General features: G+C 38.5%; 1 protein-coding gene across 1 annotated transcript in view; it reads right to left on the bottom strand.

The window, feature by feature from the left end:
• Positions 1–264: 264 nt before the first annotated feature.
• SH3BGRL2 (SH3 domain binding glutamate rich protein like 2) overlaps positions 265–14870 on the bottom strand; it is a 34628-nt gene continuing 20022 nt past the window's right edge. Inside the window, exons 3-4 of the mRNA XM_032217090.1 lie at positions 3903–3983; positions 265–2133 (exon numbers count right to left, since the gene is read on the bottom strand). Of these exons, the coding sequence (XP_032072981.1) occupies positions 2119–2133; positions 3903–3983 (96 nt within the window). The 3' untranslated portion in view covers positions 265–2118. The remainder of the gene's footprint in view (positions 2134–3902; positions 3984–14870) is intronic.

Here is a 14870-nt window from a genome sequence, read left to right as displayed (position 1 = left end):
GTGAGTAACTGAATACGGATCATGCTTACCTGGTTTCACTATTAAATATAGGCTTTCCCCTGGATGCAGCTATCTGGGCTGAAAAATCAGTGGCCACCAGATGGCGGCCAAGGGCTAAGGTGGTTTTTGAGGTGGCCGTCTTTTTCTAACATCTATGGCAGCAGTCCCCAATCTTTTTGGCACAAGAGACCGGTTTCATGGAAGACAAGTTTGCCATGGACCATGGACCGGGGAGAGGAAAGGGAGAGAATTGTTTTGGTTTCACTCACTTGCCCGCTGTGCGGCCCGGTTCCTAACAAGCCATGGATCGGTACTGGTTGGGAACCCCGCCTGATCTATTGGTCATCCAGACTTTTTCACCCCCGATCTACTTAAACAGAATCCCTGAATTTATTGCCCTAATCAAGAGGCTCATAAAGAGGGCATCTTGATGAAAGATAAGACGTAATTCTAACAGGTGGGAAACTCTGTGTATACAAATAAAGTTAACACACTTCATCAAGTCATTTAGTCCCAAAGATTATATGTTGTTCTAGAGTGCAAGACTGGGATGGAACACATCTGGATTTTGAAAAACGAAACAGGTCCTCGGTGCTCCTATTACAAAGTTTCTGTAATGAAGGAGCTTCTCTAAACACACAGCGGATGCTACTGTGCTGTGACCAATCACAAGACATGCACATTTGTCAAGACCAACAAAAGAAGTTGCTTTCTGCCATGTCATCGGGACTCCCCTCCTCCCTTCTCCCTCAGCTTCCCATGTCATTTTTAAATAATTATAAAGAAGTCCTTGGGGTAATGGTAGCTATGTCCAAACAGAACCTGCCCAATTTTAAACCGAAGTATGCCTTTGACAAGAAGGCAGCCGGTTTCCAAAACTAGCTGTACTGATCAAGAGGTGTGATGTCTTTATAAGAATTTGGGAAGCTAATTAAGATGTGTGCACTTGTCAGGGGATAAATTTAATTGAATATAATAGGACTTACTTCCAAAGAGAATGCCCTGGCTGAGCTATTTTTCTGTAGTCCCACCCATTTAGAGATGTGTATCACTGAGTTGTCTGTTCTTATGTGCTTTAAAAGTGGAAGATACCATATCGTCTTCACCCAAGACAATCATATGAAATATCACATTTTATAGGCAGATTCTTGAAGAATCCCTGTCCTTTTCCCCATTAAAGTGAACTAAACATGACTTCCGTCTTGTACAGATGTTGCTCACCATGGTACACTCCATCTTTTGAACTTGACTCTACAATTAATTGACAGCATTAACTATTATGAATGCTTGACACTGAAGGCAGAAGGCATATGGAAATGTAAAATTTGGCAATATTGTTCAGAATGACACAGATCGCTGATACTTCTTTGCTACTTGTGTTGATCGGTTGATTTGGGATTGTTCTTGAACACCAGAATTTAGTCTCTCTTGGGTCGAGAGACTAAAGAGATCATTCTTAGATAGCCATCAAAGCAAAAACATCCTTGCTCGAATTAGGCATTTATGCAGAAAGACTTATACACTGTACGGTTGAATCCCAACCATATATTGATGCTCTTGCTTCTACCAAGAATATATAATAGGCCCACTTATGGCAATAAAAACACATTAGCACATGTAGCACAACAATGTGATGTTCTGCAAGGAGAATTATTGTAATTTTTTTGGTATTTTGGTAAATGAGAACTTTGCAAGCTCAAGATGTTTGTAATCACAGTTAGAACAATAAGTCATCCCTGCAGTAATTCTCAACTCAGCAAAGTGTAAACACTTGAATCTCTGATAACATATAATGCATGATCCGATTCTGCTGCCATTTGCCATTCTTGAGAATCCTAAGTCATCATTTAAATGGAATAATAGTGCATATCAGAACAATGATCCACAGGATTAACTACAGATATATTTGCAAAGAAAGAAGAGCACCCGACACAATCAATCACCCCATATTTTTTTTTGTATCCGTTGTCTTATTTTCACCTCTTCAGCAGCAAGCAAAATACCAATGGTGCATATTGGCTTGTATCACAGTGATCCACAAGGGAAGGTGTAGCGTGCCGAACATCAAGGATTTCATTCGCCCAGACAAAGTGTTTCTGGAATCTTTATGGAGTTTTCCTAAGGTTCTGATTCCTAATTTAAAAAAAATAATATATGTATATGAGTTATTACAGTCTTTTTTTTTTTTTGAAGCTTACAAAAGTAACCTAATGTGTACAATGTGAATTAGGGAAACAATAAAACATTAAAATAAATAATTATAAAAGCATAATTATGGCAATGGCTTAGCAAAATCATATAACTAAATTTAAAAATATTGATCAGGAGAAATTAAAAATACAAGATAACAGAAACTGCTGCCAAAAATCAAGTACAGTTCATATTTTAGCCTTCTTTTCTTTTTATTACTGTTTTGCTGTTACTGTTATAATAAATTCTACTTTATTATAAAGCTACATTAACAGAACTTTGCATGTCTGAAAGTACATATCTCCCTCTCAGGGGCGGGTTCCAGCAGCCGCTACTGCCGGTTCGCTCGTGGTCACGCACTGTGCAGGCGTATGCACAGAACTATAAAAATGCTTCTGTCTATACGCAGAAGCCAAAACCAAGATGGTGCCGCTTATGGCACTGCGGGGAGAACTGGTTTGGGGGTGTGGCAAGCCTGGGTTGCTGCCGGTTCCAGCGACCCAGGTCACCAAACCACTACTGGTTCAGTCCACTACCAAACTGGTAGGAACCCACCACTGATCCCACTGTCTCTTTTTACAGCCTGAGAAACTGAGAAAGGCTTTCCCCACCCATTGTACACCTATGGGCTATCTTAGCTGACTGTTCTCTTATCTGACTGCTCCCTAGGCAGAATTTCTTTACCCTCTGTCTCTAGATCTTTCTCACATATCATTACAAGGACACACCCTCCAAATCAATTAACGACAAAGTTCTTCTTTAAAAGTCAGCATTGTTGCAATGTTCCCTCCAGAAAACGATCTCTAAAACTGGTCTTACCACATAAGAATTCTTGTTTCTAATAAATACCTGCTGAATATTCAGCAGAGTGACATAAGAGAAATTGTCAGATAAATAAGGGAATATGTAGCCATTTAGATTTGTTTATCTCTCTCCCTCTCCCTCTCCCTCTCCATCTATCTATCTATCATCTATCTATCTATCTATCTATCTATCTATCTATCTATCTATCTATCTATCTAATCTTCATTTACACTAAATCTCTTTCAAATTTTTAAGGACACCCAACACAACTATTACGCTCAAATTCAAAATGGCAATTTTTCTTCTTATGGGGGGTTCCAGATTATTTACCTAGAGAGATCTAACCAGGGAAAAATTCCACTATTTTCCCACTGACATTAATAAAGTCATAACAAATACCATGTGAAAAAGGGCCGATTTATTTGAGACTCTATTACATCTATTAACCCTTCCAAAAAAAGCCAAATGAAAATCAGCTGAATTACATAGAGATAATGAAATAGGGCTAATGTGTGTGGATGACTAATATAAGGCATCAAAAAGACACAGAAAATTTTAACACTTCGCTCCCATCAAGTGCAGCTCAGTTAACCTTATAATTGTCTTCACATCTTCATGACTGACAGCAATATCCTATGGCAGTGGTTCCCAAACTTGGCAACTTTAAGACTTGTGGACTTCAACTCCCAGAATTCTCCAGGCTGCCTGGAGAATTCTGGGAGTTGAAGTCCACAAGTCTTAAAGTTGCCAAGTTTGGAAACCACTGTCCTATGGGGGTGCCTGTTTCAGCCTCAGGTGCCTAAAATTGCTTATGCTGCTTCCCTATTTCACTCTGATTACACAAGAAAGATAAAATACACTGAAACACCAAACGCAAACACTTTAAATTTTAGTTTATAAATATTCACCTGTGAGGCCAAACTAGACTTCCAGCGAAGAAATGCAAAGACGGTGTTACTTTCCTTGGCTTCAAAAAACGAGTCGTAATCCTAAAGATAAAAGAAGGATTTTTAAAATGTATACTTTTAAAACGTTCATCCTTCAACACATAAATATATGTTTGTGTGTGTGGGTATTTGGGTGTGTGTGTGTGTGTGTGTGCCCTCCAGATGTATGATTAATTCCCACAATCCTTTGCCAATATAAGTTAAGTCAGTGTCTCTTTTACTCTAGCAACTTTAATATGTGTGGATTTCAACTCCCAGAATTCCCCCAGCCAGCCATACTGACTATGGAATTCTGGGAGCTGAAGTCCACATCTTCAAGTGGCGGAGCTTTAGAGGCACTGAGCCAAGGATTATAGGAGTTAGTTTAGTACAGTATGAAAGTGATGTAAACTAACTCCTATATACAGGGGTGAAATCCTACTGGGTCGGTTTGGTTCGCCCAAACCAGTAGTAAAAAATGCTTAACAAAGTAAACAAATGTTCCAATGATCAGCTGTGCTGCACGATAGTATGAACTTTTTTTATAAACTTTTTTTTAGCATTTGGGGTCCGTTTTTACTCCCAAGAGGCTTCCCTGAAGCCTGCTAGGCCAAAAACAGGGGTGGATGGGGGGTTGGGGATGTTGAGAAAGAAGAAAGAAAGAAAGAAAGAAAGAAAGAAAGAAAGAAAGAAAGGAAGGAAGGAAGGAAGGAAGGAAAGAAAGAAAGAAAGAAAGAAAGAAAGAAAGAAAGAAAGAAAGAAAGAAAGAGAAAGAGGGAAAAAGAAGAGGGAGGGAAGACCACAAACCTAGCACTGGACACAGCTTCAAAGGATACCTTGAAAGAGCACAGCAATCCACGGCTGGAAGGGTCCTGGAGGTCATCTAATCCAACCCCCTGCCCCAGCAGGATATTGGTAAAGTGAGTTTCTGTATTTTGATCCCCCAGTCACATGACTACATAGCCACGCCTATCCAGTCACATGACCCCAACCAAGTCACACCCACAGAACCAGTAGGAAATGTTTTTAGATTTCACCACTGTGTATATAGTAAAAAAATGCAATTTGATCAACCAGTTAAGATATATAAACAAATAACTAATAATGTCCCCCTGGAGATACAATTGTGCTCATTTTCCTGAAATTCTAGAAAGCCCTTAAGAATTGGCTCTGTTCCCAGGTCTGGGGTTCATGTATTAATGTATTTGTAGGGCCCCTGTTTTTTTTATACAGTTTATTTCTTGTGTGTGTTTGTTTTTATTGTCTTCTGGATTTTGTAGGCCAACTGGAATCTAATAGAATGGACAACTATAACATATTTAGTAAACTAAATTTAGAGTTGAAGATAATTCTATTTTGTTTATCCACCTAAAGTGTCTGGTAGAAATACAACAGAATAGATTGCAGCATTCGTCACAAGAAAATTACTGCTTTCCTTATGATATGAAAACGGGATAAACAATAAATTAAATATTTACTTTCCTTTCTAGTATCACTGCCCCACAGATCAGTACAGATGAAAGGACTATAAATGGCTGCTTAATCTGCTCATCTATTCCACTGCCAGACTGGATATAGAAGAGTAAATAATTAACCACTCAAACCCACTTATAACAAGGTAATTATATGTAGATTCATTGCTCATACATTCCTTGTTTTGCCATTCCATTCAAACACTCTGACTTCAGAGACACCCCCAAGCCATGCCAACACCTGTGAAACAAGTTTGACAACTTCTTCTGGTTTCACGTTTGATGTGGAAAAGAAAGCAGAGTTCATGATTTCTGATTGTAATGTCTAACTCTTCAGGTCAAACACGAGAAACCAGCCCTACGCTGAAGCTCTGCTGAGTGACTTGGGTCATTTATTCCCATTTAGCCAAGGCTAGGATGGGATCTCCTGATTTGAAATCACAAAACACAAAGCAAATCGTTAAGAGAGTTTTTTAACATGAAAGCTGAAACACCAAACGCAGGTTCATCAAAGCCTGTGTTATCACGCAGTTTTGATTTATTTTAAAAGGAATCTGATATGTCTGTCCACTGCCCTGAAATCATGGTCCATCAATTTTAAAATCTTACATATCTGTTTATTACGTATTTATTAAACATATTTGTAGCCTATCCATTATCCTGATGATCTCACATTTCAAATTACACATGCACGAATAAAAAAAAAAAAGATCTATTTTAACTGGGGTAAGAATGAAATGTTTTTATTGAGTCTTTATTGAGTGTTTATTGATTAGCCCTTGGGCCATATATCAAAGTGCAAAGTCCCAGAAACTAATTACTACTAAAATTTGATAAAAGCAATTTTAAATGGAATTTGATAAAATGCAAATGTAATTGGAAGGAATGTATTTCTGCAATTTTATTTTACCCATAGTAGGATATAGCTAGTTACTTTAAAAAATAAACGTTTTACTTCTGTTGTTATGCCACATTAAGTGGAAGAAAAAAAAATTCCTGACATAACATTCAAATTCATATGACCCTCATTTTTCTTTATCTCATATTAGCAAAATATTAGCAAAATACAGAAAAAAAATACTCTTCCATACCTTAGCAAATCAGATGCAAAGCCAGTATTTTGCCTAGATTGTGTCCAATCACAGTTACTGCTTTACATTTTTCATTAAGTCATATTGATAACTAATTGCTTTTGGCTAAGTATATGATGTAACTCCCATCTATCATGGTTTATAAAATGCAGCTTATGGCTTAGCATATGTGAATTCACTATTTATCTTTTGCATAGCCATGGGTTTGTGTGATGTGTGAACCCAGTCAATATTAGTTCACTGTAACAGGTCGCTTTTTTCCTCCAAATAAAATAAGTCTAAAATGGCTCTCCCCTTGCAGAAAAAACAGGCATCCCATTTTCTTTGTCCATAAGCTTTTTTTCCCCAATTGCAAAAACTATCACAAGTTTTTTTTCAGTGAACCTCAAGTTTCAACAATGAAAGTTCATTCTCCCCCATTAAGGCTCATCAGGATGAATACAGCTCACTAAACAGTCACTTTATTTCAGCCAACCCAGCTCACAGGAGTGTTGTTGTATGGGGAAAAATAGGGGAAGGAAGCAGTAATATCTATGTTTGCCATCTTGCATTATTTATAACGTTACAATGGCGGGATAAAAATCTAATAAATAAATTAACTATACTGCCAGTTTCCCATTCTGTCCCATGTTACCGGAAGTGTATAAATTTAAGAAATAAAATAAAAATAAATGATCCGAATTAAGTGTGGCGATAAGGATGAAGACGCACACTTATGCTAAATTTCTTCTAAATGCCCAGCATTGTTCTATAGCTCTTCTTCTCAGGCCATCCCTACTATAATTCAAGTTGTAATACTGGAATTACTCCTGTCTCACATAAATTAAAGCACTGTCTTAATCATTTTAACCGCACCCCTTAAAATCTGGTATTATTATAAAGAATCTAGTGCATTAATAATATATAATTAAAATAGTTTGTGTATGTTGTTGTTTGAAAGGCTTCTTCTTGTACTTTTTAAAACATAATTAATCTCCTGAAATGAAGCAGATTAATTCCTGTTATCACTCCATTCTAACAGGAAAAACTTGCACTGAATTTCTGCTAGAAAAAGACATGGATTGTAATTCAGCATTATTTGATAGTGATCCCCCCCTTCTCTCGCCCCCCCCCATCCTCCTCCTCCTCCTCTTCTTCTCTCTCTCTCTCTTTCACATACACACACACACACACAAGAGGTCCATATGCATTATTCTCTTTCAGGGTCAGAATATTGTACCAAATGCTGACAATGACATTAAAGTGAATTAAATATTTAATAAAACATTTAATACATGTAATAAAAGTTATTAAATCCAGAATAAAAGAGAATAGGTAAGGAAATTAATGACAGTTCACACAATACCTTTCCCTATACCTTTTCATTCTTTTTCAAGTATCTTCACTTTCGAACATTGCTTCAGATTGCCTTTTATTCTCTATAAACTTTTCATTTCTCTCCCTTTGAGAATTTTCATTCAACTACTTTCCTGGTCTTGCCCTTCTTCTCCAACTATTCACTCTTCATATACTTGTTAAGAAATTCATTCTTTCTACGTGACCAAATCATATACAATGGTACCTTGGTAGTCAACTGCTTTAAAACTCATCAGATTTGCTACTCCACACATTTTGACATGAAAATTTTGTCCCAGTACTCATCATTTGTTTGGTATGCAACACATAAGCTACAACTTTTGGGTGTTGGCTGCCTGCTGACTCCCTAAATTATTTCTTCTGGAAAATTCTGTTCAGTGTTCATCGTTTTTAGTACTCATCACGCATCTCAGAACCAATTAATGATGAGTACCAAGGTACCACTGTAGATGTCATACTGTTTATTAATTTGTATTCATTCATCAGCCATTCATTTTTGACCTTTTTTATTTTACCACATGTGTCTCTTAAGTGGTCCATTCCCATTGCGTTCAGCTTGCTTTATGTAATTCATATACTGTATATCCTGCCGTATAAGGCAACTGGGTGTATAAGATGACCCCCTACTTTCAGGCGCCTGCGAGCTGGCTGAAGGCCTCCATGCTGCCGGGCTTTCGTAGTTTGAGCTCAGCGCCTTCCTCCTCGAGGCCTCTAGCCAGACCTTACTAAGCCATACCAGCACTCATCCATCCACGTGCCCAGGCGAGGAGCGCCAAGTTTATCAATTGAAAGGCTGGCGTCTGCGCTGGTGGCAGCGTGGCTTTTTGTTTGCCAGCGTTGCTTTTTCTTTCCTTTTGATGTTTTGGTATACCCGGCGTTTAAGACGACCCCCGATTTTTGAAATAATTTTTTGGGGTTAAAAAGTTGTCTTATACGCTGGAAAAGACGGTAATATACAACTCTTACTTCCATGTAATAAAGTAGGAAGGAGTACACTCTGGTAGACAACAATTTTTGCTTTTAACTTTCATTCCTTGCATCAGACCACATCCTGTACACCATATTCCTATTATGGCTTACATATCTAAAAAAATATTCATCAACTTGTTCTAATTTTTCATCATTTGTGCGTTATTTGCAATTATTTCATCTTTCCTATCAAACAGAACCATCTTAGTTTCTGTTATATTAATTTTCAGGTCCATGCCGTTTGTGGCATCATACAACCTATTTAACATTCATTATAATTCATTCAGGTTTTCAGCCAACATTATAATTCATTCCTGAACCTCTCACACTTCACTTCTACCATACAAAAAAACCCAAAACCCCAAAGCTGAAATCAAACTTATTCAAGGCCATTTCATTAAACTAAACACAAGAAAAATCATTTGATGGCTTAATTGGTATAAACAAAACCAAGGTCCTAGCTCCTTTGGCAGGTTTTATGTTCCTTTTGCAGTTTTTATGCTATGAATAAGCTCCACCTCCTACATTTTATTTCTGCAATAATCCACATTCCACATTTACCAAGTCACTCTTCAAGCAAGAATACTGGAGCCTCTTTGAAGTGATTGGCCCTATGTCTCTTAAGCACTCTAACAAAAAATAGCACCAAAAATAGCATCATATAAACGTGTCCTATTGTACATGAAAAGTGATGTGATGTGAAGGAGGAGAATACAAAAGCAAGTAAAGAGATTTGTAGATGAGAGAGGAACAGAGGGAACTCATAGGAGTATGCAAATTCAGTTTTTATGCTTAGGCACCCAAGTATTAAAAAGAAAGAAAGAATTTCCAGCATCCTTTTAATTTTATCAACAGCTAAGATGCCAAATAAAAGATTTAAGAGATACACACAGTCTTTAAGATTACACATTGAGTAACTGTTTAAAAAATAGGAATAGTCTAATAAAAAAATACAGAAAGGGTATCAAAAACAAATTAGAAAAAAAGAAAAAACTGGGAGAGGAGAAAAAATGGAAAAAGCAAAATTGAGGGTACAGTCAATACAACTTCCCCCAAAAAAGAATAACTTTCAATTTTCTTCAGTACAGATACGATTTTATAAATAAATTAAATCATAATGTACAATACTTCTTAAATCAATAAAAGAACGTTGTCCTTTTTTTTCTTTTTCTTTTTGGGACTTGTCAAGGTAAGGATAAAATGGGAGGCCTCTGGGAGGGGGTCAAATTATTCTCAAAAGCACCAGAGGGCAGGACAACAAACAATAGTTGAAAACTAATCAAAGAGAGACGCAACCTGGAATTAAGGAGAAAGTTCCTAACAGTGAGGACAATTAACCAGTGGAACAGCTTTGCCTTCAGAAATTGTGGGCGCTCCATCACTGGAGGTTTTTAAGAAGGGTCTAGACCAGAGGTGGTATTCAGCCAGTTCTGACAGGTTCTGGAGAACCGGTAGCGGAAATTGTGAGTAGTTCAGAGAACCGGCAGATAGGCTGGCCCTACCCTCGCTGCCTCCCAGCTGATCTTCTTTTGTTGCCCTGAACAGGAGAACGGAACTGGGAAGCAGGTTGGCGGGGTAGGAAGGGAATGGGGATTTTGCAGTAACCTTCCCCCAGAAGTGTGGAGGGAATGGGGATTTTGCAGTATCCTTCCCCTGCCACCCCCACAAAGCTATGCCCACAGAACTGGTAGTAAAAAGAAATTTAAATCCCACCACTGGTCTAGACCAGGGGTATCAAACTCCCGTCGTCATGGCTGTGTCACGTAACGTATTAGACTTTTTTCCCCTTTGCCAAAACAGACATGGGCATGGCCAGCCCATGACACAGCCCGCCCAGGGACTGGGAGTTTGACAGCCACTTATCTGAAATGGTATAGGTTCTCCTGCTTGAGCAGGGGGCCAGACTAGAAGACCTCCAAGGTCCCTTCCAGCTCATTCTATTCTAAGGAGGCAAACAGGAAGCAAAGAAAATGCATATAGCTAGTTGGCCCACTCATCCCTGCCCCAGTGAATGAACTTCTGCTCCATATCAAAACTGATCCGAGGTGGCGCAGTGGTTAAATGCAGCACTGCAGGCTACTTCAGCTGACTGCAGTTCTGCAGTTCGGCTGTTCAAATCTTACCGGCTCAGGGTTGACTCAGCCTTCCATCCTTCCGAGGTGGGTAAAATGAGGACCCGGATTGTTGTTGGGGGCAATATGCTGACTCTGTAAACCGCTTAGAGAGGGCTGAAAGCCCTATGAAGTGGTATATAAGTCTAACTGCTATTGCTATTGCTATTGATGGCAGCTACTTACCTAAGGAGGTTTAAAAAAATCTGCTGCCCCAGCCAGATGTCCTTTGGTTGGCCCCTGGCCAGGGAGCTGCTGGAATCTAGCAAGACAGGCTAGAATCTACTCCAGACAACCTTTCCTCACAGTCTCTGCATACTACAATTAATGTACTTGAATTCACTTGCCTACAGCAATTGCCTTTATAGATGCTAGCAGGTGTACAAATCATCAAATGATCTGTTCCTATTATAGAAAATAGGAAATGGTGAGAAAAAACCATTTGGCAAATCGTCAAGCACCCTGCTTCTCAGATAATTAAAGTGCAAAGGACAATTAAGGCCTGTGAATTTTAAAAAAGGATTCTTCTCAGTACTGTTTGCACCTGTTGACTTTTTCACTAAAAAAAGATAAAAGCTGTCTAGAGTGTTGTAAATTGTTAAAGAAGGACACTTGCCTGGTTTTTAACCTATTTCCTGTTTTACTCTCTCCACCAACAGCCTTATGCTCCGAAAAGGAGCTTCTTTCTTGGAAATCTAAAGAAATCGGAAAGTCTGGTCTTCACTGCTGATATGTAAAATACCTTGGGCTAAAATATTTTATTCTGTAGCAACTCCTGCAGTTAAGCAGGCTTTTATGCAAAACAGCTAGTAATACCGTCCCTCCACAGAAGACATATTTTAAGTTTAACCTTGCAGGAATTTATTTAAATACACTTTGAACCTTTTTTTTTAAAAAAAAAACCTCATGTATATGATAAGCTGCTACCGTCTTAGCTTTTCCATGTTTATTTCTACAATTTATTGTCTGCCTTTCTATACAAAGAATGGGCTGTCTTTCACTGGCAGAGGGTTGCACACATTTTTTTTAAATTGGGGGAAATGGTTAAAACCGTAGCTGGTTGAAAATATACATATACACACACATATATACATACATACATACATACATATATACATATACACACACATACATATATATATACACACATATACCTACACACACACATATATATATATACAAACATATACACACACCACACACAGAGACACATATATACATACACCCATACCACACATATATAGACACATATACACACAGACACCCACACCCACACAAACATATATATATATATATACACACACATACACACACACACACACACAGATATATATACACGCAACACACACACACACCACACACATACACACACACACCACACACATACACACACACATATATATATATATATAAACACCACACACACACACACACACACACACACACACACACACACATATATATATATGCAGGGCCAGGTGAGAAAAATGAACAGAAAAATTAAAAAAATCCTACAACCAACAACAGTTAAACATGAATCACTCACTGCATCAGATTTTTCTCTCTTAAGAGACACCTTAGTGCTTTTCAGTAATTAGACAAGTCCTTCCAGTGGCATAATTGGGCGTTGGGGGACTCAGTGGACCTTCAGAGATGGCTCCAGAAAGTATCCAGCCATCAGAGCAGTGGCATTTGAAATATTTGACCCAAATAACCCGTTTCCTGTCTCAAATATTGTCATTACCTCCCTATCACTATCCCCACAAAACCCAGAGTCTTTTACACAAGTGTCGCAGCAGCAGCAGCTTCAAACCGGATCCTCAGCTCACAAACAAACACTTTTAAAAAATTGCTACATTACCCCCAGGATATGTTCAAATTACCTCAGGTTAAGAATCATTGCCTTAGACCAGAGTTGTCAAACTCAATTTCATTGAGGGCCACATCAGGGTTGTGTTTGACCTGAGGGGGGGGGGGGACGAGGGGGGATTGGCTTGGCCAGCTCGATGTAACTCATCAAGGCTCCATTTTTGGTGTGATGGCCTCCTGCAGGCCTCTGCCAGCAAAAACGGAGCTCAGGGGGGCCACATGCGGTCCGCTTGGGCTCCGTTTTCGCTGGCAGAGGACTGAAGAAGGCCGTCACGGCCAAAAACAGAGCCTGGGAGGGCTGCACACGGCTGTCCCAACCTCTGTTTTCACTGGCAGAGTCCCGTGGACTGGTCCTCCACTATTTCCAGAGTGGCCCCGCAGGCCAGATCTAAGCTGGTTTGGCCCATGGGACTTGAGTTTGACACCCCTTCCTTAGACCACTGCTTGTCACTCCTGTTTTACAAAATCCAAGGCAGCTCTTAAGGAGCAAACAAGTAAGGTACAAGAAAAAGAGAATCAAGATGCAAATAGCAAAACGCTAAAAACAAGGAAACCAATGGGGGGGGCACTAATCCGCCTGACCACTAGATGGCAGCAAGGAGTTCACATTTACTGTATCAATTTGGTTTTTAAACCAATTGTCTAAATGGACAATTGTAAGAGAAAGAAATGACGGAGGACCCACTTCTACCCTTAAGCTATTGCCTGAGTGGTTAATAGGAGTTCTATTACTACAAACAATCTTCCTCCTAAGGCAAACAAAGATGACTATTGTTTCAGAACAAGTGAAAGAACGGGCAGCTGCTGTTTAATCTTGCCTGCAAATTATCTTTGGCTATTCCTATGTACATCCCACTATCAGAGGCTTCTACCCCTGGGAGCTCTTTCTGCCAATCCCATCTTATTCTGAACAAGGGCGTGCATTGTGTATTGTTGTGATTGTAAAACCACCACCCGCGGCCTATTTATCAGTTGGCAATCCGCCTCTTATGTAGGATCAGGAGTTTTCCATTGAACTCTGTGCGCAGCTGTAACAAACACACCAAAGTAAACTACTCCCACCAAAGCAATTCTTGACAAGTATTTACATGCCCATGCTCTTTTTTCCCTTTCCTGAAAGACAACCATTTGTAAACAAATAACTTGGTTTTCTGATACTTCTACTTCCTCCAGGGTCAATTTGCTGCAGAAGTAATGCATTTACTACTATATTATTTTATTTATTTTATTTTATTATTTTATTGGCTGCCCGTCTTAGCACATTGTTGCTGCAGGTTTAGTTAATATTCAGGCCCCTCATAATCTGTGAGGCCTTGAACCAAATTTGAAACTGTGATGTTCTTGTATTAATCCTTAAAAAAACTACTGTTTCTATTAGAAAACCAGACCACTCATTGTCCATTTAAAATAATAGTCCCAGGAATATAAATAATATAAATATAAAGAATATGTCTTCCTTTAAAAATAAACATTTCATCTTTATGGCACTAAAAATTAAGCAAGAGCACAAAAACTTATTAAAAAATTGCAATTGTTTTGTCAACATTCACACATGAGGTAATATTGTGTCATTGGTAGGCAGCTGCTGACTGTTATATATTTATCAGAGAAAGTAGCATCCTCAGGGTTTCTGCTTAAACACTAGAAAAAGATAGCTGTTTCGTTTTTTCCAGAACATACATGCTTGAGAACATACAGAAAAAGAAACGTTAACAGAGAAAAAAATTAACATATTTACAGAAAGCTACTGGGAGATTTTTCAAACCAAGTTTCATTGTTTATAAAGCACTGTTGTTAAAGGACTGCTTTATTCGGAAAGTGTAGCACTTGGTTTCTGTTTAGAAAGACCAAAAAGTATTTCATATTTCCCATGACCTATTTATCACGAAACCGAAGCTATCATTTTTAGTCTCCAATTTTCAAAGCTCAGATTTTTAATGCAGAATTGCCAAGCAATTGTAAATGGATTAAAACAGACTATTATGAATTCAGAAATGCTAGAATTGTTATGCAAAAACAGGATTGTTATGCATAGTACATAGCTACTGTCAGATATATCCAGATGTTGGCTCAGTCCAAATT

This window comes from Thamnophis elegans, chromosome 4 (genome assembly GCF_009769535.1).
Source record: "Thamnophis elegans isolate rThaEle1 chromosome 4, rThaEle1.pri, whole genome shotgun sequence".
NCBI classification, from domain to species: domain Eukaryota; kingdom Metazoa; phylum Chordata; class Lepidosauria; order Squamata; family Colubridae; genus Thamnophis; species Thamnophis elegans.
The sequence above is the reverse complement of the archived record's forward strand: the minus strand, read 5'-3'. Positions and strand labels throughout refer to the sequence as shown.